Source organism: Coturnix japonica, chromosome 3 (assembly GCF_054131305.1).
Source record: "Coturnix japonica strain WE chromosome 3, WE-NBRP24, whole genome shotgun sequence".
In the NCBI taxonomy this organism is placed as follows: domain Eukaryota; kingdom Metazoa; phylum Chordata; class Aves; order Galliformes; family Phasianidae; genus Coturnix; species Coturnix japonica.
In genome coordinates, this window is record NC_140665.1 from 69,022,907 (window position 1) to 69,044,484 (window position 21,578).

The 21,578-nt window shown below is 51.1% G+C and overlaps 5 protein-coding genes across 5 annotated transcripts; all 5 read right to left on the bottom strand.

The window, feature by feature from the left end:
- Positions 1-5,547: 5,547 nt before the first annotated feature.
- LOC146761450 (uncharacterized) lies at positions 5,548-7,056 on the bottom strand. The gene is made up of 3 exons (XM_085544312.1): positions 6,734-7,056; positions 6,558-6,618; positions 5,548-6,387 (listed from the first exon to the last, which is right to left on the bottom strand). Exons 1-3 carry the CDS (start codon positions 6,815-6,817, stop codon positions 5,702-5,704), a joined length of 831 nt encoding a protein of 276 aa, XP_085400438.1. The 5' UTR covers positions 6,818-7,056; the 3' UTR covers positions 5,548-5,701.
- Positions 7,057-9,420: 2,364 nt separating this feature from the next.
- LOC146761451 (uncharacterized) lies at positions 9,421-10,887 on the bottom strand. The gene is made up of 3 exons (XM_085544313.1): positions 10,565-10,887; positions 10,391-10,451; positions 9,421-10,220 (listed from the first exon to the last, which is right to left on the bottom strand). Exons 1-3 carry the CDS (start codon positions 10,646-10,648, stop codon positions 9,532-9,534), a joined length of 834 nt encoding a protein of 277 aa, XP_085400439.1. The 5' UTR covers positions 10,649-10,887; the 3' UTR covers positions 9,421-9,531.
- Positions 10,888-13,308: 2,421 nt separating this feature from the next.
- LOC146761452 (uncharacterized) lies at positions 13,309-14,431 on the bottom strand. Its single transcript, XM_085544314.1, has 3 exons — positions 14,348-14,431; positions 14,174-14,234; positions 13,309-14,003 (listed from the first exon to the last, which is right to left on the bottom strand). Exons 1-3 carry the CDS (start codon positions 14,429-14,431, stop codon positions 13,315-13,317), a joined length of 834 nt encoding a protein of 277 aa, XP_085400440.1. The 3' UTR covers positions 13,309-13,314.
- A 2,146-nt stretch (positions 14,432-16,577) lies between these two features.
- LOC146761453 (uncharacterized) lies at positions 16,578-17,697 on the bottom strand. Its single transcript, XM_085542602.1, has 3 exons — positions 17,614-17,697; positions 17,436-17,496; positions 16,578-17,266 (listed from the first exon to the last, which is right to left on the bottom strand). The coding sequence occupies exons 1-3, from the start codon at positions 17,695-17,697 to the stop codon at positions 16,578-16,580; spliced, it is 834 nt and encodes a 277-aa protein (XP_085398728.1).
- A 1,980-nt stretch (positions 17,698-19,677) lies between these two features.
- On the bottom strand, positions 19,678-21,121 carry LOC146761454 (uncharacterized). Its single transcript, XM_085544315.1, has 3 exons — positions 20,870-21,121; positions 20,692-20,752; positions 19,678-20,520 (listed from the first exon to the last, which is right to left on the bottom strand). The coding sequence occupies exons 1-3, from the start codon at positions 20,951-20,953 to the stop codon at positions 19,838-19,840; spliced, it is 828 nt and encodes a 275-aa protein (XP_085400441.1). The 5' UTR covers positions 20,954-21,121; the 3' UTR covers positions 19,678-19,837.
- Between the last annotated feature and the right edge of the window lie 457 nt (positions 21,122-21,578).

The window sequence follows — 21,578 nt, forward strand, 5'->3', positions numbered from 1 at the left end:
TAGAATTGGAGCTTAGGCAACAAGTGAACACATGTACCAGTTTGGGGACCATCCTTGAGATGCACCACTGCCATCCTTACTTCAAATACCTGAGTTATACACGAGTTAGAATGGGAAAGTAGTTTTAGTTTGCTTTTAGTTCTCCCTATCCTAGTGCTTTTTTAATGGGCAATTAAATGAATCTTCTTCAAACTGAAAGTGCTTTGTGCAGAATACAGCTGGTGTGAGACCTCCCTCTCCTTTGTTCAGTTCTTCCATGGTATCATTCAGCCCCACCATTATGAGGAGGGTAAGCAATGGAGCAGTTGGGCAGGAGGTGGGGGAGCAGCCAAGGTCAGCATCCCCACAGCTTCAGGATTCTGATAAGTTAGCATTCCAGGCCTTGTAATAATTGCTCATTTCTGAGCAGTGTAGATCTGGGCTCCTCTGGACAACCTTGGGTGAAAGGAATGATCTTTCAGGAGGGCCTCGTTCAAAACAGACTGAGACAAGGGAGGCATTTAGCAACTCCACCTTCTCCGCATCTTCCGTTACACGGGCACCCACCTCATTCATCAGTGTCCCTAAATTGCCTCTAGTGTTAGTTTTTTCTGCCATGTATTTGAAGAAGCAGTTTCTGTTGTCCTTGACGACTCCAGCCAGGTTAAAATCTAAGGAAGCCTTAGCTTTCCTAGCTGCTTCCCTTTATTCTGTGACAACAGCCTTCCATTTCTGCCAGGCGGCCAGCCCCTCCATCCATGATCTGTAGACTCTACTCTTCAATTGGGTTTGCCCAGCAGTCCCCTGTATAACCATGCAGGTCTCCTGGCTCCCCTTCTTTACTCCCTACCTGTTTGGGATGCTCTGATCATGAACCCCTGGACAGTACTCAGTGTATTCTAGTTGCTGTCCCACGTAAAGAGCAACTCCACCACCTCGCCTTGCTGGCCCTTCTTTCCTGAGAAGGACACAGCCATCCATGATCACATTCCAGTCATGTGATCTGTCCCACTGTGAAAGACAGAACTGGTTTTCTTTTATTGTCTCAAAGCTTGCTTCGTGAGGCCTTTCTGATGATAAGACTCTGACTGGCGACTGCTAACTATCTAGGAGGGTGAATGGTGGGTGTTGTTGTGCCACAGTACCTCTGCTTATGATTGCAAAGATAAGCAGAAGCGGGACTAGCAGTCTTCTTCAGGGGTGCTGCTCGAAGGAGCTGACCACTGCAGAAGGCGATAATGCTTGTGTCTGGCAACAGAGCCCCCCCCCTCCTTGCTGGCTTATCTGTGGGCCAGGAATGCCACAAAAGCTGGTTTTAAACCCTATTACAAAGTGGGTTTACCTGCTTGTTTGGAAGTTCAGTGTTTGCTCGAGATACGTTCCTGAAAATGCTGAGTCAAACTTCAAAGAAGAAGAAGAACCCCTACCGAAATGGGGGATAAAAGGCCCTCGCTAAACTGGGGACTTTGGAGACAAACTCCCAAAGACACCTTTGACGGAGAATTCCCTGAGGGGAAAACTTTGTCGGAAGAACCCCCGGGACCGGCTTGCTGCAGAGCTCCCTGGCTGTCTCCTATCCCCCGCGGTGATCAGACGAGTTCCTGAGATCAACGGACCTACTGTGTACCTCGCTGGACCCATGGTGGTGACTATATCTCTTTTGCTATCTGCAAAGACTCCTTGCTTATATTTCCTACTTTCCCTATCGCCTACCTTCCCTTCCCCATCTCCCTAAAAATAGCTAGGACTTTAATAAACTGGTTGGACCAACATTTGAACCGTTGCTTCTTAATCTCACGCCGGGTATACACATATCAAAGAACCTTGCCTCCCTCCTACAAATTGGAGCGAGACATTTTTATTGGCGTAGTCGGCAGGATGCCCGCCGTGAGAGTGTTGTCCTTCCAAAAACTCCAAAATTTTTCTGTATGTACCTCCTGGAGTTGCAAGGAGCGACAATTTTGTTAACTTAAATGTGAGCACCTCTCCAGGAAGACCGCTCCATATTCTGAAACTTTACTGCTTATGTGTTTACCTCTCGGGGACGTATGAATTAATTTTGACTATTTGCTCTTGTTTTATACGTGTGTGCCTCCTCGGGAAGACTATTTTGCATTTTTGTGGTTTAAGTATTTAGTAACGTATTTTGGAATTCGAAAGTTTTGTGTGTGCGCCTCTTGGGGAAGTGAGGAGGTAATTTTTTGACATTTGTGCTTCTCCAAGAAGTTTATTCCTTTTTGAGAAAACTTGAAGTATTTTGTAACTCTTGAAGCTTGAAGTTTTTTTGGCCTGACAGGGTAGCCAGGAGCGATTTAGGTGTTTACACTTTCTTTGTAAGTGTTGATTGGGCTTCTTGGTCTTTTGTGAAAAGGAGGAATGATTGTAGCATTTGCATTTGTTTGATAGGTACGTGCCTCCCTGGGGAGGGGTAAGGAGTTAAGTGTGCCTTCTCTTCCCTTAGTGTAGATCTTTTAGGGTATTGAGAAAGGAGTGGAAGTATTGCCACTATGAAAAGTGAAAATGTGCTATTTGACCTTTTAGAAAAGCATGGTGCTCGGCCCTCTTTATCAGGGGTGGATTGGGCACGACAAAACTGGCATAACTTGCAGAGTGTTTCCGATCGCATTCGTGTTTTACAATATGAGGCTCATACTCGAGCCGGGAAAGGAAAATCGTTTATTTGTGCGGTACTCGGTGCTGCTTTAAAAGCTGCTGTGGAGTTCCGAGATGAAAAGCATTCGGCAGAAACCCAAACCATACAAGCATTACAGGAATCAGTTAAAGTAATGCAAGAATTGGTAAAAACTCTGCAGAATCAAATAGTGAACCATGAAGAACAATTACAAAGAGAGCAACATAATACAGTTTTGTTGCAAATGGCTTTTAAGGAACTATTAACATATAAGAACACTAGCAATACTGCTGTCCATAATTTGCCTCAAGGAAAAACTTTTCCTCAGAAGGAACTACAAGGAATAAAGGAAGGGCTTGGCAAATTAGAGGACTCGCCAACCCAATTGCGTCCTTTGATAAAAACTGAATATATGTTTGATAACAGTGAGGATCTGAACCCTCAAATGAATGTTAAAGAATTTCCTTTTTCTGCCACTGAATTAGCAAAACTGAAGAAAGATTTTAGCCGCTCTCCAAAGGAATCAGAGACGGAATATGTGTGGAGGGTTAGTCTCACTGGTGGAGACCAAATACTGTTAACTGAAAAGGAAGCTGAAGGTTATTGGGGGCCTGGAGTATTTTTAACTACTGGTAACAACCGTGCTCCCTGGTCCCTAACACAGAGGGCTGCCTATTGGGCAGGTGGTCTTAACCCTTTAGAAAGGGGAGACCCTCTTGCCATTACTGGAACAGTTGATCAATTAGTGGGAAGTGTTCAAAAAGCTGCTTGTCTGCAAATGATATATGATAAAAAGCTGCAGCCACATCATGAATCACCTATGATGATGCCTGTTGATCCTGAAAGGATGACTCCTTTAATCAGGGGGCTTCCAGAATCACTGAAACCTATAGGTATACAACTACAAGGAAAAATACAGGCTGTGCCTCAGGGAGAAAGAACCCGGGCAGCATTAGAAGGAGTTGTAATCTCTAACCATTTGCCGTCGGGATATAAATTATGGACATGGGGGGAGGTTGCCCAAGAGTTGATTAATTATGAAAGGAAGTATGGGCCTGTGGCTTCTTCCAGTAAATCTGAACCAGAGGAAGTAAGGCTCGCAGCAACCACCCTTGCTCCTAGGCCACCTCATTCATCAATGGGCCTACATTGCCTCTAGAGTTAGTTTTGTCTGCCGTGTATTTGAAGAAGCAGTTTCTGTTGTCCTTGACCACTCTAGCCAGGCTAATCTCTAAGGAGGCCTCAGCTTTCCTGGCTGCCTCCCTTCATTCTCTGACAACAGGCTTTTGTTCCTCCCAGGCAGCCAGACCCTCCATCCATGATCTGTAGACTCTCCTCTTCCACTTGATTTTGCCCAGCAGTCCCCTGTTTAACCATGCAGGTCTCCTGGTTCCCCTTCTTCACTCCCTTCCTGTTTGGGATGTGCTGATTGTGAGCTTGGCAGAAGCAGTCCATCAATGCTTACCAACTATCTTGGGCCCCTTTACCTTAAAGGGCCCTGTCCCGTGGGACTTCCCCTAGCAATTTCTAGAAAAGAACCAGGTTGGCCCCATTGAAGTCCTGGATTGTGATTCTGCTTGGTTTTCTGATCCTTCCACACTAGATTCCAAACTCCATCATCTCCTGGTCACTACAACCAAGGCTGCCCTCAACCTTCACCACTTAAACAAAACCCTCCTTGTTAGTGAGAATGGGATCCATCAGCGCTCCTCCCCTAGTTGGCTCATCTACCGTTTGCATCAGGAAGTTACCATCAATGCACTGGAGGAACCTCTTGGGTGGCTTGTGGATTGCTGTCTGAGCATGTTTCCCAGCAAATGCCAGCACAGTTAATTTACCCATTATAGCAAGGGCCTGTAATTGTGAGGCTGCTATCAGCTGCCTGTAGAAGGCCTTGTCAGCCTCCTACTTCTGATCCTTTGGCCTGTAGCAGACACCTACAGCAGTGCCACCCATGCCAGCCTGCCCCTTAATTCCCACCTACAAACTCTCAACGAGGTCCTCGTCCAACCCCTGGGCAGTACTCAGCGCGTTCTAGTTGCTCTCCCACGTAAAGAGCAACTCCACCACCTCGCCTTGCTGGCCCATCTTTCCTGAGAAGGACACAGTCATCCATGACCACATTCCAGCCTTGTGATCTGTCCCACCCAGTCTACGTAATTGCCAACAGACCTTCATCATCTGCCTGAACACAGATTTCTAACTCCTCCTGCTTATCCCCTATGCTGCATGCATTGGTGTACAGGCATTTCAGGGAGCAAGCTGAGCACACCGATTTCACCGTAGTGGGGTGGGAAGCCACCTGGCCTTGATCAGTCCTGGAGAGCTGCCCCAGCAGTGCAAGTCCAGCTAAACCACACACCCCCTCAAATCTTGTTTAAAACTCTTGGAATGAGCTCCGCTAATTCCCATCTCAGAGCCCTTTTGCCACTGTGAGATACACCTTTCCCATGCCTTACTGACTGGTCCGATGTCTTACAAAACCAGCCACAATCAAAGAACCCACAGCCCTGCCTATAGCACCAGTCCCATAACCAGGCATTTGTGTCATACTGCCAGAGGCTCAACACCCTGCCACACAGGTTGCAGCCAGCAAGGTGCACACACCAAAAATGTTTGCTCACCCTGCGTGCTCTGTGGGTAGCAGCCAGCTGCTGCCCTCACTGAGGCTACTGATGGCCTGGTAGCCTGGTCCAGAGTGGGCAGTGCTGGCTCCTTCCACACAAGCTTGGCAGCCTGCCCACAAGCTGCCAGCCCCCTGGCACAGGCAGAGCACTACTGATGGCTTCAAAAAGCCCCCATCGGCCCCTTTTGCTTCAGATCCCTTCCCCAGTGCAGTCTTACCTATTCTTCATAGAGAGAGATTGCTCTTATTGCTAAAAGCCAAGGAAGAAGGATAGCAATTGTCTGAAAACTAGCATGAATTTAATGAAATTATTTTTTTAGAAATCTGAAAGATCTCATAATGAAACTGTGTTATGCAAGTGATGTTCCTAGGGCTGAGATTCCTGTGTTCGAAGGATGTTCTCATGCACCATCAACTCCTCCACTGGTGGCAGTGTGCAGGAAGAGGTGCCAGGAGTTTGATCTTCAGTTCCGCTGCCCGACTTGTTGACCATTGTTGTTAGTCTTGGGCTGTTTCAGGGACACCAGGAGCTGCCGGTACAGCCTTTCCGCAGCGATCCTGTCTGATTTCTCTGTGCTTCTCTTGTCAGTGAAGCCAGAGTTGGAGGGCTGGCAGGTTTCAGTTTTGGTGCCCGCTTTTTTCTCCAGGCTCAAGGCTGGTCCCCGGGATGATCTTGCTGCTGCTCCTGCTTCCTTGTGCCCTTTGGGAAGCACTGGGGGGCGCATAGGCCAAACAGGCCTCTTGGTCTTGTATTCCCACCAGCGTTTTCTCTCTTCTGTTTGAACAAGGCCCTCCTGAAAGATCATCCCCTTCACTGGTGGCTTTGCGCACTTGGAGATCTCAGGTGGCAGGTCTTTAAATCCACTGCCAGGCCTTGAATGCTGACTCAGTGTCCTCGGGGTCCCACGTGCCACCAGAATCTGTGGGCGCTGGTCCAGTCCAGGAAGCCTGCCGGGTTTCCCCATGGAGTTCGCAGTACCAGTGTTCATGAAAAGAGAGTGGCACGGACTGCGCTGCAACCAAGGCCGGGTCATTCCAGGCAGGATCAGATGGGGCACGATAGGACTGCCCTGCCTTCTCGATGCTTGCTGCCAGGAGCCACGTGGCCTGCACAGGGGGCTCCTGTGCCTGCCTGCCTGACTCTCAGCACCTGTAAAACAGGGAGCGGGTCTGAGCCACAGTAGGGCAGGGGGGCCACCGGGGATCTTCCAGGCCCACCTGGCCTGGCTGCTACATGACAGAGGCCCGTACGAAGCTTGGCTCCTCCCAGCAGGTTGGTCCTGCCTGGGAATGTGCCAGGCTGACCCTCAGGGGACTCACCTGACATCAGTGCTACCACTTGATGCCACAATCCCCACCATTGCCGGCGCCAGTCAGAACCCTACAAGCACATGAACGTGGTTGGAAGTGAGAGGACATGCAGGGCAGCCCTAACCCTCACCCCAAAGCCCCGAGTCACCTAGCCTCAAGTGACTCCCATCCTCAAATTTCCCTACCTGCCGGCGCCAGGTAGTGGTGAGCAGAGTCACCCCAGCCACCAGAAGGAGGCTGGAGATAAGGAGAAAGCTGTCGACAACCATTGCTCAAAGCTGGCCACGACCGCACTGGGAGGGACCGAGTGCTGGCTGCTGGTTTACACGGGCAGAGCCATGAGGTCACAGTCTGGCAGCTGGGGATAACTCTGTGAGGTCACAGCCCCACAGCCCATATGGAAGTAGGCTGGCAGTAGCCCCCAGCATGGGGATGGGAGGAGTTATGGACATAACTTGAGTTTAATCAAAAAGTACATAGAATTGGAGCTTTGGCAACAAGTGAACACATGTACCAGTTTGGGGACCATCCTTGAGATGCACTGCTGCCATCTTTACTTCAGATACCTGAGTTAGACACGAGTTACAATGGGAAAGTGGTTTTAGTTTGCTTTTAGTTCTCCCCATCCTAGTCCTTTTTTAAAGGGCAATTAAATAATCTTCTTCAAACTGAAATTGCTTTGTGCAGAATACAGCTGGTGTGAGACCTCCCTCTCCTTTGTTCAGTTCTTCCATCGTATCATTCACCCCACCGTTATGAAGAGGGTTAGCAATGGATCAGTTTTGCAGGAGCTGGGGGAGCAGCCATGGTTAGCATCCCCACAGCTTCGGGATTCTGATAAGTTAGCATTCCAGGCCTCGGTATAATTGCTCATTTGTGAGCAGTGTAGATCTAGGGTCCTCTGGACAGCCTTAGGTGAAAAGGATGATCTTTCTGGAGGACCTCGTATAAAACAGACTGAGACAAGGGAGGCATTTAGGAACTCCACGTTCTCTGCATCTTCCGTTACATGGGCTCCCACCTCATTCATCAATGGGCCTACATTGCCTCTAGAGTTAGTTTTGTCTGCCGTGTATTTGAAGAAGCAGTTTCTGTTGTCCTTGACCACTCTAGCCAGAGTAATCTCTAAGGAGGCCTTAGATTTCCTGGCTGCCTCCTTTCATTCTCTGACAACAGGCTTTTGTTCCTCCCAGGCAGCCAGCCACTCCATCCGTGATCTGTAGACCCTCCTCTTCCACTTGATTTTTCCCAGCAGTCCCCTGTTTAACCATGCAGGTCTCCTGGCTCCCTTTCTTGACTCCCTGCCTGTTTGGGATGCGATGATTGTGAGCTTGGCAGAAACAGTCCGTCAATGCTTACCAACTATCTTGGGCCCCTTTACCTTCAAGTACCCTGTCCCATGGGACTTCCCCTAGCAATTGCTAGAAAAGGAACAAGTTGGCCCCACTGAAGTCCAGGATTGTGATTCTGCTTGGTTTTCTGATCCTTCCACACAAGATTCCAAACTCCATCATCTCCTGGTCACCACAACCAAGGCTGCCCTCAACCTTCAGCACTTAAACAAAACCCTCCTTGTTAGTGAGAATGGGATCCATCAGCGCTCCTCCCCTAGTTGGCTCATCCACCTTTTGCATCAGGAAGTTGTCATCAGTGCACTGGAGGAACCTCTTGGGTGGATTGTGGATGGCTAGCTGAGCATGTTTCCCAGCAAATGCCAGCATACTTAATTTACCCATTATAGCAAGGGCCTGTAATGGTGAGGCTGCTATCAGCTGCCTGTAGAAGGCCTTGTCAGCCTCCTAGTTCTGACCCTGTGGCCTGTAGCAGACACCCACAGCAGTGCCACCCATGCCAGCCTGCCCCTTAATTCCCACCTACAAACTCTCAACGTGGTCCTCATCCAACCCCTGGGCAGTACTCAGCACGTTCTAGTTGCTCTCCCACGTAAAGAGCAACACCACCACCTTGCCTAGCTGGCCCATCTTTCCTGAGAAGGACACAGCCATCCATGACCACATTCCAGCCTTGTGATCTGTCCCACCCAGTCTACGCAATTGCCACCAGACCTTCATCTTCTGCCTGAACACGGATTTCTAACTCCTCCTGCTTATGGCCCATGCTGCATGCAATGGTGTACAGGCATTTCAGAGAGCCAGCTGAGCACACCGATTTCACCCTAGGGTGGTGGGAGGCCACCTGGCCTTAATCAGTCCTGGAGAGCTGCCCCAACAGTGCAAGTCTAGCTAAACCACACACCCCCTCAAATCTCATTTAAAACTCTTGGAATGAGCTCCGCTAATTCCCATCCCAGAGCCCTTTTGCCACTGTGAGATACACCTTTCCCATGCCATACTGACTGGTCCGATGGCTTACAAAACCAGCCACAATCAAAGAACCCACAGCCCTGCCTATAGCACCTGTCCCATAACCAGGCAGTTGTGTCGTAATGCCAGAGGCTCAAAGCCCTGCCACACAGGTTGCAGCCAGCAAGGTGCACACACAAACACCGTTTGCTCACCCCGCGTGCTCTGTCGGCAGCAGCTGCTGCTGCCCTCACTGAGGCTATGGATGGCCTGGTAGCCTGGTCCAGAGTGGGCAGTGCTGCCTGCTTCCACACAAGCTCAGCAGCCTGCTCACAAGCTGCCAGGCCCCTGGCACAGGCAGAGCACTTTTGCTGGCTTCAAAAAGTCCCCATCGGCCCCTTTTCCTTCAGATCCCTTCCCCAGTGCAGTCTTAACTGTTCTTCCTAGAGAGAGCTTGCTGTTATTGCTAAAACTCAAGAAAGAAGCATAGCAATTGTCTGAAGACTAGCATAAATTTAATTAAATTATTTTTTTAGAAATCTGAAAGACCTCAGAATGAAACAGTGAGATGCAAATTATGTTCCTAGGGCTGAGATTCCTGTGTTCGAAGGATGTTCTCATGCACCATCAACTCCTCCACTGGTGGCAGTGTGCAGGAAGAGGTGCCAGGAGGTTGTTCTTCAGTTCCGCTGCCCGACTTGTTGTTGACCATCGTTGTTAGTCTTGGGCCGTTTCAGGGACACCAGGAGCTGCCGGTACAGCCTTTCTGTAGCGAGCCTGTCTGATTTCTCTGTGCTTCTCTTGTCAGTGAAGCCAGAGTTGAAGGGCTGGCAGGTTTCAGTTTTGGTGCCCGCTTTTTTCTCCAGGCTCAAGGCTGGTCCCAGGGATGATCTTGCTGCTGCTCCTGCTTCCTTGTGCCCTTTCGGAAGCACTGGGGGGCGCATAGGCCAAACAGGTCTCTTGGTCTTGTATTCCCACCAGCGTTTTCTCTCTTCTGTTTGAACAAGGCCCTCCTGAAAGATCATCCCCTTCACCGGTGGCTTTGTGCAGTTGGAGATCTCAGGTGGCAGGTCTTTAAATCCACTGCCAGGCCTTGAACGGTGATGGAGAGACCTGGGGGTCCCATGTGCCACCAGAAGCTGTGGGTGCTGGTCCAGTCCAGGAAGCCTGCCGGGTTTCCCCATGGAGTTCGCAGTACCAGTGTTCATGAAAAGAGAGGAGCATGGACTGCATGGCAACCAAGGCCGGGTCTTTCCTGGCTGGATGAGATGGGGCACGATGGGACTGCCCTGCCTTCGTGATGCTTGGAGCCGGGAGCTACGTGGCCTGCACAGGGGGCTCCTGTGCCTGCCTGCCTGACTCTCAGCACCTGTAAAACAGGGAGCGGGTCTGAGCCACAGTAGGGCAGGGGGGCCACCGGGGATCTTCCAGGCCCACCTGGCCTGGCTGCTACATGACAGAGGCCGGTACGAAGCTTGGCTTCTCCCAGCAGGCTGGTCCTGCCTGGGAATGTGCCAGGCTGACCCTCAGGGGACTCACCTGACATCAGTGCTACCACTTGCTGCCACAATCCCCACCATTGCCGGCGCCGGTCAGAACCCTACAAGCACATGAACGTGGCACAGTGAGAGGACATGCAGGGCAGCCCTAACCCTCACCCCAAAGCCCTGAGTCACCTAGACTCAAGTGACTCCCATCCTCAAATTTCCCTACCTGCCGGCGCCAGGTAGTGGTGAGCAGAGTCACCCCAGCCACCAGAAGGAGGCTGGAGATAAGGAGAAAGCTGTCGACAACCATTGCTCAAAGCTGGCCACGACCGCACTGGGAGGGACCGAGTGCTGGCTGCTGGTTTACACGGGCAGAGCCATGAGGTCACAGTCTGGCAGCTGGGGATAACTCTGTGAGGTCACAGCCCCACAGCCCATATGGAAGTAGGCTGGCAGTAGCCCCCAGCATGGGGATGGGAGGAGTTATGGACATAACTTGAGTTTAATCAAAAAGTACATAGAATTGGAGCTTTGGCAACAAGTGAACACATGTACCAGTTTGGGGACCATCCTTGAGATGCACTGCTGCCATCTTTACTTCAGATACCTGAGTTAGACACGAGTTACAATGGGAAAGTGGTTTTAGTTTGCTTTTAGTTCTCCCCATCCTAGTCCTTTTTTAAAGGGCAATTAAATAATCTTCTTCAAACTGAAATTGCTTTGTACAGAATACAGCTGGTGTGAGACCTCCCTCACCTTTGCTCTGTTTTTCCGTCGTATTATTAACCCACCATTATGAGGAGGGTAAGGAATAAGCAGTTGGGCAGGAGCTGGGGGAGCAGCCACGGTCAGCATCCCCACAGCTTCAGGATTCTGATAAGTTAGCATTCCAGGCCTCGGTATAATTGCTCATTTGTGAGCAGTGTAGATCTAGGGTCCTCTGGACAGCCTTAGGTGAAAAGGATGATCTTTCTGGAGGACCTCGTACAAAACAGACTGAGACAAGGGAGGCATTTAGGAGCTCCATGTTCTCTGCATCTTCCGTTACCCGGGCACCCACCTCGTTCATCAATGGGCCTACATTGACTCTAGAGTTAGTTTTGTCTGCCGTGTATTCAATTGAAGAAGCAGTTTCTGTTGTCCTTGACCACTCTAGCCAGAGTAATCTCTAAGGAGGCCTTAGCTTTCCTGGCTGCCTCCCTTCATTCTCTGACAACAACGTTTTGTTCCTCCCAGGCAGCCAGCCACTCCATCCGTGATCTGTAGACCCTCCTCTTCCACTTTATTTTCCCAGCAGTCCCCTGTTTAACCATGCAGCTCTCCTGGCTCCCTTTCTTGACTCCCTGCCTGTTTGGGATGCGATGATTGTGAGCTTGGCAGAAGCAGTCCGTCAATGCTAACCAACTATCTTGGTCCCCTTTACCTTCAAGTACCCTGTTCTGTGGGACTTCCCCTAGCAATTGCTAGAGAAGGACATGATCCTTCCACACGAGATTCCAAGCTCCATCATCTCCTGGTCACCAAAACCAAGGCTGCCCTCAACCTTCAGCACTTAAACAAAACCCTCCTTGTTAGTGAGAATGGGATCCATCAGCGCTCCTCCCCTAGTTGGCTCATCCACCGTTTGCATCAGGAAGTTATCATCAGTGCACTGGAGGAACCTCTTGGGTGGCTTGTGGATGGCTGGCTGAGCAGGTCTCCCAGCAAATGCCAGCATACTTAATTTACCCATTATAGCAAGGGCCTGTAATGGTGAGGCTGCTATCAGCTGCCTGTAGAAGGCCTTGTCAGCCTCCTACTTCTGATCCTGTGGCCTGTAGCAGACACAGCAGTGCCACACATGCCAGCCTACCCCTTAATTCCCACCTACAAACTCTCAAAGTGGTTCTCATCCACACCTGGACAGTACTCAGCACGTTCTAGTTGCTCTCCCACGTAAAGAGCAACTCCACCACCTCGCCTTGCTAACCAATCTTTCCTGAGAAGGACACAGCCATCCATGAACACATTCCAGCCTTGTGATCTGTCCCACCCAGTCTACGTAATTGCCACCAGACCTTCATGATCTGCCCAAAAACGGATTTCTAACTCCTCCTGCTTATCCCCACATGCTGCATGTACTGATGTACAGGCATTTCAGGGAGCAAGCTGAGCACACCGATTTCACCGTAGTCGGGTGTGAAGCCACCTGGCCTTGATCAGTCCTGGAGAGCTGCCCCAGCAGTGCAAGTCCAGCTAAACCACACACCCCCTCAAATCTTGTTTAAAACTCTTGGAATGAGCTCCGCTAATTCCCATTTCAGAGCCCTTTTGCCACTGTGAGATACACCTTTCCCATGCCATACTGACCACTCTGGAGTCTTACAAAACCAGCCACAATCAAAGAACCCACAGCCCTGCCTATAGCACCAGTCCCATAACCAGGCATTTGTGTCATACTGCCAGAGGCTCAACACCCTGCCACACAGGTTGCAGCCAGCAAGGTGCACACACAAACACCGTTTGCTCACCCTGAGTGCTCTGTGGGTGGCAGCAAGCTGCTGCCCTCGCTGAGACTACTGATGACTTGGTAGCCTGGTCCAGATTGGACAGTGCTGGCTATGTCCACGCAAGCTCAGAGGCCTGCCCAAAATTTGCAAGCCCCCTGGCACAAGCAGAGAACTTATGATGTATTCAAAAAGCCCCCATCGGCCCCTTTTGCTTAAGATCCTTTCCCCGGTGCAGTCTTAACTGTTCTTCCTAGAGAGAGCTTGCTCTTATTGCTAAAAGCCAAGAAAGAAGGATAGCAATTGTCTGAAGACTATCATAAATTTAATTAAATTATTTTTTTAGAAATCTGAAAGACCTCAGACTGAAACCGTGTGATGCAAATGATGTTCCTAGGGCTGAGATTCCTGTGTTCGAAGGATGTTCTCATGCACCATCAACTCCTCCACTGGTGGCAGTGTGCAGGATGAGGTGCCAGGAGGTTGTTCTTCAGTTCCGCTGCCCGACTTGTTGTTGACCATCGTTGTTAATCTTGGGCCTTTTCAGGGACACCAGGAGCTGCTGGTACAGCCTTTCCATAGCGAGCCTGTCTGATTTCTCTGTGCTTCTCTTGTCAGTGAAACCAGAGCTGAAGGGCTGGCAGGTTTCAGTTTTGGTGCCCGCTTTTTTCTCCAGGCTCAAGGCTGGTCCCTGGGATGATCTTGCTGCTGCTCCTGCTTCCTTGTGCCCTTTGGGAAGCACTGGGGGGCGCATAGGCCAAACAGGCCTCTTGGTCTTGTATTCCCACCAGTGTTTTCTCTCTTCTGTTTGAACAAGGCCCTCCTGAAAGATCATCCCCTTCACCGGTGGCTTTGTGCAGTTGGAGATCTCAGGTGGCAGGTCTTTAAATCCACTGCCAGGCCTTGAACGCTGACTCGGTATCCTGGGGGTCCCATGTGCCACCAGAAGCTGCGGGCACTGGTCCAGTCTGGGAAGCCTGCCGGGTTTCTCCATGGAGTTCGCGGTAGCAGTGTTCATGAAAAGAGAGGGGCACAGACTGCGCTGCAACCAAGGCCGGGTCATTCCTGGCTGGATGAGATGGGGCACGATGGGACTGCCCTGCCTTCGTGATGCTTGGAGCCGGGAGCCACGTGGCCTGCACAGGGGGCTCCTGTGCCTGCCTGCCTGACTCTCAGCACCTGTAAAACAGGGAGCAGGTCTGAGCCACAGTAGGGCAGGGGGGCCACCAGGGATCTTCCAGGCCCACCTGGTCTGGCTGCTACATGACAGGGTCCGGTACGAAGCTTGGCTTCTCCCAGCAGGCTGGTCCTGCCTGGGAATGTGCCAGGCTGACCCTCAGGGGACTCACCTGACATCAGAGCTACCACTTGCTGCCACAATCCCCACCATTGCCGGCGCCGGTCAGAACCCTACAAGCACATGAACGTGGCATAGTGACAGGACATGCAGGGCAGCCCTAACCCTCACCCCAAAGCACCGAGTCACCTAGCCTCAAGTGACTCCCATCCTCAAATTTCCCTACCTGCCGGCGCCAGGTAGTGGTGAGCAGAGTCACCCCTGCCACCAGAAGGAGGCTGGAGATAAGGAGAAAGCTGTCGACAACCATCGCTCAAAGCTGGCCACGACCGCACTGGGAGGGACCGAGTGCTGGCTGCTGGTTTACACGGGCAGAGCCATGAGGTCACAGTCTGGCAGCTGGGGATAACTCTGTGAGGTCACAGCCCCACAGCCCATATGGAAGTAGGCTGGCAGTAGTCCCCAGCATGGGGATGGGAGGAGTTATGGACATAACTTGAGTTTAATCAAAAAGTACATAGAATCGAAGCTTTGGCAACAAGTGAACACATGTACCAGTTTTGGGACCATGCTTCAGATGTGCCGCTGCCATCCTTACTTCAAATACCTGAGTTAGACACGAGTTACAATGGGAAAGTGGTTTTAGTTTGCTTTTAGTTCTCCCTATCCTCGTACTTTTTTAATCGGTAATTAAATGAATCTTCTTCAAACTGAAAGTGCTTTGTGCAGAATACAGCTGGTCTGAGAACTCCATCTCCTTTGTTCAGTTCTTCCTTGGTATATCATTCAGCCCACCACTGAGAGGAGTGTAAGCAATGGAGCAGCGGGGCAGGAGGTGGGGGAGCAGCCGCAGTCAGCGTCCCCACAGCTTTAGGATTCTGATAAGTTAGCATTCCAGGCCCTGTTATAATTGTTCTTTTCAGAGCAGTGTAGATCTGGGCTCCTCTGGACAGCCTTGGGTGAAAGGAATGATCTTTCAGGAGGGCCTCGTTCAAAACAGGCTGAGACAAAGGAGGCATTTAGAACTCCACCTTCTTTGCATCTTCTGTTACACGGGCACCCACCTCATTCATCAGTGTCCCTACATTGCCTCTAGTGTTAGTTTTTTCTGCCATGTATTTGAAGAAGCAGTTTCTGTTGTCCTTGACCACTCTAGCCAAGTTAAACTCTAAGGAAGCCTTAACTTTCCTGGCTGCCTTCCCTTCATTCTGTGACAACAGCCTTCCATTTCTCCCAGGCAGCCAGCCCCTCCATTCGTGATCTGTAGACTCTCCTCTTCCACTTGGGTTTGCCCAGCAGTCCCCTGTATAACCATGCAGGTCTCCTGGCTCCCTTCTTTACTCCCAACCTGTTTGGGATGCTCTGATCATGAACCACCCCTGGGCAATACTCAGTGTATTCTAGTTGCTCTCCCACGTAAAGAGCAACTCCACCACCTCGCCTTGCTGGCCCATCTTTCCTGAGAAGGACACAGCCATCCATGACCACATTCCAGTCTTGTGATCTGTCCCACCCAGTCTCTGTAATTGCCACCAGACCTTCATCTTCTGTCCGAACACTGATTTCTAACTCCTCCTGCTTATCCCCTGTGCTGCATGCATTGGTGTACAGGCATTTCAGGGAGCAAGCTGAGCATGCTGATTTCACCGTAGTGGGGTGGGAGGCCACCTGGCCTTGATCAGTCCTGGAGAGCTGCCCCAGCAGTGCAAGTCCAGCTAAACCACACACCCCTTCAAATCTCGTTTAAAACTCTAGGAATGAGCTCCGCTAATTCCCATCTCAGAGCCCTTTTGCCACTGTGAGATACACCTTTCCCATGCCTTACTGACTGGTCCGATGTCTTACAAAACCAGCCACAATCAAAGAACCCACAGCCCTGCCTATAGCACCTGTCCCATAACCAGGCATTTGTGTCATACTGCCAGAGACTCAACACCCTGCCGCACAGGTTGCAGCCGGCAAGGTGCACACACAAACACCGTTTGCTCACCCTGAGTGCTCTGTGGGTGGCAGCAAGCTGCTGCCCTCACTGAGGCTACGGATGACCTGGTAGCCTGGTCCAGAGTGGACAGTGCCGGCTGTGTCCACGCAAGCTCGGCAGCCTGCCCACAAGTTGCCAGCCCCCTGGCACAGGCAGAGCACTTTTGCTGGCTTCATAAAGCCCCCATCGGCCCCTTTTCCTTCAGATTCCTTCCCCAGTGCAGTCTTACCTGTTCCTCATAGAGAGAGATTGCTCTTATTGCTAAAACTCAAGAAAGAAGCATAGCAATTGTCTGAAGACTAGCATGAATTTAATTAAATTATTTTTTTAGAAATCTGAAAGACCTCAGACTGAAACTGTGTTATGCAAGTGATGTTCCTAGGGCTGAGATTCCTGTGTTCGAAGAATGTTCTCATGCACCATCAACTCCTCCACTGGTGGCAGTGTGCAGGAAGAGGTGCCAGGAGGTTGCTCTTCAGTTCCACTGCCCGACTTGTTGTTGACCATCGTTGTTAGTCTTGGGCCGTTTCAGGGACACCAGGAGTTGCCGGTACAGCCTTTCCATAGTGAGCCTGTCTGATTTCTCTGTGCTTCTCTTGTCAGTGAAGCCAGAGTTGGAGGGCTGGCAGGTTTCAGTTTTGGTGCCTGCTTTTTTCTCCAGGCTCAAGGCTGGTCCCCAGGATGGTCTTGTTGCTGCTCCTGCTTCCTTGTGCCCTTTGGGAAGTGCTGGGGGGCGCATAGGCCAAACAGGCCTCTTGGTCTTGTATTCCCACCAGCGTTTTCTCTCTTCTGTTTGAACAAGGCCCTCCTGAAAGATCATCCCCTTCACTGGTGGCTTTGCGCACTTGGAGATCTCAGGTGGCAGGTCTTTAAATCCACTGCCAGGCCTTGAACGGTGATGGAGGGACATGGGGGTCCCACATGCCACCAGAAGCTGTGGGTGCTGGTCCAGTCCAGGAAGCCTGCCGGGTTTCCCCATGAAGCTCGTGGTACCAGTGTTCATGAAAAGAGAGGAGCACGGACTGCACTGCAACCAAGGCCGGGTCTTTCCTGGCTGGATAAGATGGGGCACGATGGGACTGCCCTGCCTTCTCGATGCTTGCTGCCGGGAGCCACGTGGCCTGCACATGGGGCTCCTGTGCCTGCCTGCCTGACTCTCAGCACCTATAAAACGAGAGTGGGTCTGAGCCACAGTAGGGCAGGGGGGCCACTGGGGATCTTCCAGGCCCACCTGGCCTGGCTGCTACATGACAGAGGCCCGTACGAAGCTTGGCTTCTCCCAGCAGGCTGGTCCTGCCTGGGAATGTGCCAGGCTGACCCTCAGGGGACTCACCTGACATCAGTGCTACCACTTGCTGCCACAATCCCCACCATTGCCGGTGCCGGTCAGAACCCTACAAGCACATGAACATGGTTGGCACAGTGACAGGACTTGTGGGGCAGCCCTAGCACCCAACCCAAAGCCCCGAGTCACCTAGCCTCAAGTGACTCCCGTCCTCAAATTTCCCTACCTGCCGTCGCCAGGAAGTGGTGAGCAGAGTCACCCCAGCCACCAGAAGGAGGCTGGAGATAAGGAGAAAGCTGTCGACAACCATCGCTCAAAGCTGGCCACGACCGCACTGGGAGGGACCGAGTGCTGGCTGCTGGTTTACAGGGGCAGAGCCATGAGGTCACAGTCTGGCAGCTGGGGATAACTCTGTGAGGTCACAGCCCCACAGCCCATATGGAAGTAGGCTGGCAGTAGCCCCCAGCATGGGGATGGGAGGAGTTATGGACATAACTTGAGTTTAATCAAAAAGTACATAGAATAAGAGCTTAGGCAACAAGTGAACACATGTACCAGTTTGGGGACGATCCTTGAGATGCACCACTGCCATCCTTACTTCAAATACCTGAGTTATACACGAGTTAGAATGGGAAAGTAGTTTTAGTTTGCTTTTAGTTCTCCCTATCCTAGTACTTTTTTAATGGGCAATTAAATGAATCTTCTTCAAACTGAAAGTGCTTTGTGCAGAATACAGCTGGTGTGAGACCTCCCTCTCCTTTGTTCAGTTCTTCCATGGTATCATTCAGCCCCACCATTATGAGGAGGGTAAGCAATGGAGCAGTTGGGCAGGAGGTGGGGGAGCAGCCAAGGTCAGCATCCCCACAGCTTCAGGATTCTGATAAGTTAGCATTCCAGGCTTTGTAATAATTGCTCATTTCTGAGCAGTGTAGATCTGGGCTCCTCTGGACAACCTTGGGTGAAAGGAATGATCTTTCAGGAGGGCCTCGTTCAAAACAGACTGAGACAAGGGAGGCATTTAGCAACTCCACCTTCTCCGCATCTTCCGTTACACGGGCACCCACCTCATTCATGAGTGTCCCTAAATTGCCTCTAGTGTTAGTTTTTTCTGCCATGTATTTGAAGAAGCAGTTTCTGTTGTCCTTGACGACTCCAGCCAGGTTAAAATCTAAGGAAGCCTTAGCTTTCCTAGCTGCTTCCCTTTATTCTGTGACAACAGCCTTCCATTTCTGCCAGGCGGCCAGCCCCTCCATCCATGATCTGTAGACTCTACTCTTCATTTGGGTTTGCCCAGCAGTCCCCTGTATAACCATGCAGGTCTCCTGGCTCCCCTTCTTTACTCCCTACCTGTTTGGGATGCTCTGATCATGAACCCCTGGACAGTACTCAGTGTATTCTAGTTGCTGTCCCACGTAAAGAGCAACTCCACCACCTCGCCTTGCTGGCCCTTCTTTCCTGAGAAGGACACAGCCATCCATGATCACATTCCAATCATGTGATCTGTCCCACCCATTTTCTATAATTGCCACCAGACCTTCTTCTCCTACCTGAACCATGATTTCTAACTCCTCCTGCATATCCCATGTGCTGCATGCATTGGTGTACAGGCATTTCAGATAGCAAGCTGAGCACGCCGATTTCACCATAGGGCAGTGGGAGGCCACCTGGCCTCAATCAGTCCTGGAGAGCTGCCCCAACAGTGCAAGTCCAGCTACAGCCCCACACCCCTTCAAATTTCATTTAAAACTCTTGGAATGAGCTCTGCTAATTCCCATCCCAGAGTCCTTTTGCTACTGTGAGATACACCTTTCCCATGCCTTACTGACTGGTCCGATGTCTTACAAAACTAGCCACAATCAAAGAACCCACAACCCTGCCTGTAGCACCAGTCCCATAACCAGGCATCTGCATACTGCTAGAGGCTCAACGCCCTGCTGCACAGGATACAGACAGCAAGGTGCACACACCAAAAATGTTTGCTCACCCTGTGTGTTCTGTGGGTGGCAGCCAGCTGCTGCCCTCACTGAACCTACTGATGGCCTGGTAGCCTGGTCCAGAGTGGGCAGTGCTGGCTGCTTCCACACAAGCTTGGCAGCCTGCCCACAAGCTGCCAGCGCCCTGGCACAGGCAGAGCACTACTGATGGCTTCAAAAAGCCCCCAATGGCCCCTTTTGCTTCAGATCCCTTCCCCAGTGCAGTCTTACCCATTCTTCATAGAAGGAGATTGCTGTTATTGCTAAAAGCCAAGAAAGAAGGATAGCAATTGTCTGAAAACTAGCATGAATTTTATTAAATTATTTTTTTAGAAATCTGAAAGACCTCAGACTGAAACTGTGTTATGCAAGTGATGTTCCTAGGGCTGAGATTCCTCTGTTTGAAGGATGTACTCATGCACCATCAACTCCTCCACTGGTGGCAGTGTGCAGGAAGAGGTGCCAGGAGGTTGATCTTCAGTTCCGCTGCCCGACTTGTTGTTGACCTTCGTTGTTAGTCTTGGGCCTTTTCAGGGACACCAGGAGCTGCCGGTACAGACTTTCCATAGCGAGCCTGTCTGATTTCTCTGTGCTTCTCTTGTCAGTGAAGCCAGAGTTGAAGGGCTGGCAGGTTTTGGTGCCCGCTTTTTTCTCCAGGCTCAAGGCTGGTCCCCGGGATGGTCTTGCTGCTGCTCCTGCTTCCTTGTGCCCTTTAGGAAGTGCTGGGGGGTGCATAGGCCAAACAGGCCTCTTGGTCTTGTATTCCCACCAGCGTTTTCTCTCTTCTGTTTGAACAAGGCCCTCCTGAAAGATCATCCCCTTCACCGGTGGCTTTGCGCAGTTGGAGATCTCAGGTGGCAGGTCTTTAAATCCACTGTCTGGCCTTGAACGGTGATGGAGGGACATGTGGGTCCCACATGCCACCAGAAGCTGCGAGCGCTGGTCCCGTCCAGAAAGCCTGCCGGGTTTCCCCATGAAGCTCGTGGTAGCAGTGTTCATGAAAAGATTGGAGCACGGACTGCACTGCAACCAAGGCCGGGTCTTTCCTGGCTGGATAAGATGGGGCACGATGGTACTGCCCTGCCTCCTCGATGCTTGCTGCCAGGAGCCACGTGGCCTGCACAGGGGGCTCCTGTGCCTGCCTGCCTGACTCTCAGCACCTATAAAACAGAGAGCAGGTCTGAGCCACAGTAGGGCAGGGGGGCCACCGGGGATCTTCCAGGCCCACCTGGCCTGGCTGCTACATGACAGAAAGCCAGTATGAAGCTTGGCTTCTCCCAGCAGGCTGGTCCTGCCTGGGAATGTGCCAGGCTGACCCTCAGGGGACTCACCTGACATCAGTGCTACCACATGCTGCCACAATCCCCACCATTGCCGGCGCCGGTCAGAAACCTACAAGCACATGAACATGGTTGGCACAGTGACAGGACTTGTGGGGCAGCACTAGCAACCAACCCAAAGCCCCGAGTCACCTAGCCTCCAGTGACTCCCATCCTCAAATTTCCCTACCTGCCAGCGCCAGGAAGTGGTGAGCAGAGTCACCCCAGCCACCAGAAGGAGGCTGGAGATAAGGAGAAAGCTGTCGACAACCATTGCTCAAAGCTGGCCACGACCGCACTGGGAGGGACCGAGTGCTGGCTGCTGGTTTACACGGGCAGAGCCATGAGGTCACAGTCTGGCAGCTGGGGATAACTCTGTGAGGTCACAGCCCCACAGCCCATATGGAAGTAGGCTGGCAGTAGCCCCCAGCATGGGGATGGGAGGAGTTATGGACATAACTTGAATTTAATCAAAAAGTACATAGAATTGGAGCTTAGGCAACAAGTGAACACATTTATCAGTTTGGGGACCATCCTTGAGATGATCCGCTACCATCCTTACTTCACATACCTGAGTTAGACATGAGTTAGAATGGGAAAGCGGTTTTAGTTTTCTTTTATTTCTCCCTATCCGAGTACTTTTTTAATGGGCAATTAAATGAATCTTCTTCAAACTGAAAGTGCTTTGTGCAGAATACAGCTGGTGTGAGACCTCCCTCTACTTTGCTCAGTTTTACCGTCATATCATTCACCCCACCATTATGAGGAGGGTGTGCAATGGAGCAGTTTGGCAGGAGCTGGGGGAGCAGCCATGGTCAGCATCCCCACAGCTTCAGGATTCTGATAAGTTAGCATTCCAGGCCTTGTAATAATTGCTTATTTCTGAGCAGTGTAGATCT

Excerpts from the sequence above, each read along its gene's own strand:
- LOC146761450 (XM_085544312.1), bottom strand. The coding sequence starts at position 6,817 with ATGGTTGTCGACAGCTTTCTCCTTATCTCCAGCCTCCTTCTGGTGGCT. Across the intron at positions 6,619-6,733 it reads CCACTACCTGGCGCCGGCAG|GGTTCTGACTGGCGCCGGCA; the intron begins GTAGGGAAATTT and ends ATGTGCTTGTAG. Across the intron at positions 6,388-6,557 it reads AGTGGTAGCACTGATGTCAG|GTGCTGAGAGTCAGGCAGGC; the intron begins GTGAGTCCCCTG and ends CCTGTTTTACAG.
- LOC146761454 (XM_085544315.1), bottom strand. The coding sequence starts at position 20,953 with ATGGTTGTCGACAGCTTTCTCCTTATCTCCAGCCTCCTTCTGGTGGCT. Across the intron at positions 20,753-20,869 it reads CCACTTCCTGGCGCTGGCAG|GTTTCTGACCGGCGCCGGCA; the intron begins GTAGGGAAATTT and ends ATGTGCTTGTAG. Across the intron at positions 20,521-20,691 it reads TGTGGTAGCACTGATGTCAG|GTGCTGAGAGTCAGGCAGGC; the intron begins GTGAGTCCCCTG and ends TCTGTTTTATAG.
- LOC146761452 (XM_085544314.1), bottom strand. The coding sequence starts at position 14,431 with ATGGTTGTCGACAGCTTTCTCCTTATCTCCAGCCTCCTTCTGGTGGCA. Across the intron at positions 14,235-14,347 it reads CCACTACCTGGCGCCGGCAG|GGTTCTGACCGGCGCCGGCA; the intron begins GTAGGGAAATTT and ends ATGTGCTTGTAG. Across the intron at positions 14,004-14,173 it reads AGTGGTAGCTCTGATGTCAG|GTGCTGAGAGTCAGGCAGGC; the intron begins GTGAGTCCCCTG and ends CCTGTTTTACAG.
- LOC146761451 (XM_085544313.1), bottom strand. The coding sequence starts at position 10,648 with ATGGTTGTCGACAGCTTTCTCCTTATCTCCAGCCTCCTTCTGGTGGCT. Across the intron at positions 10,452-10,564 it reads CCACTACCTGGCGCCGGCAG|GGTTCTGACCGGCGCCGGCA; the intron begins GTAGGGAAATTT and ends ATGTGCTTGTAG. Across the intron at positions 10,221-10,390 it reads AGTGGTAGCACTGATGTCAG|GTGCTGAGAGTCAGGCAGGC; the intron begins GTGAGTCCCCTG and ends CCTGTTTTACAG.
- LOC146761453 (XM_085542602.1), bottom strand. The coding sequence starts at position 17,697 with ATGGTTGTCGACAGCTTTCTCCTTATCTCCAGCCTCCTTCTGGTGGCT. Across the intron at positions 17,497-17,613 it reads CCACTTCCTGGCGACGGCAG|GGTTCTGACCGGCACCGGCA; the intron begins GTAGGGAAATTT and ends ATGTGCTTGTAG. Across the intron at positions 17,267-17,435 it reads AGTGGTAGCACTGATGTCAG|GTGCTGAGAGTCAGGCAGGC; the intron begins GTGAGTCCCCTG and ends CTCGTTTTATAG.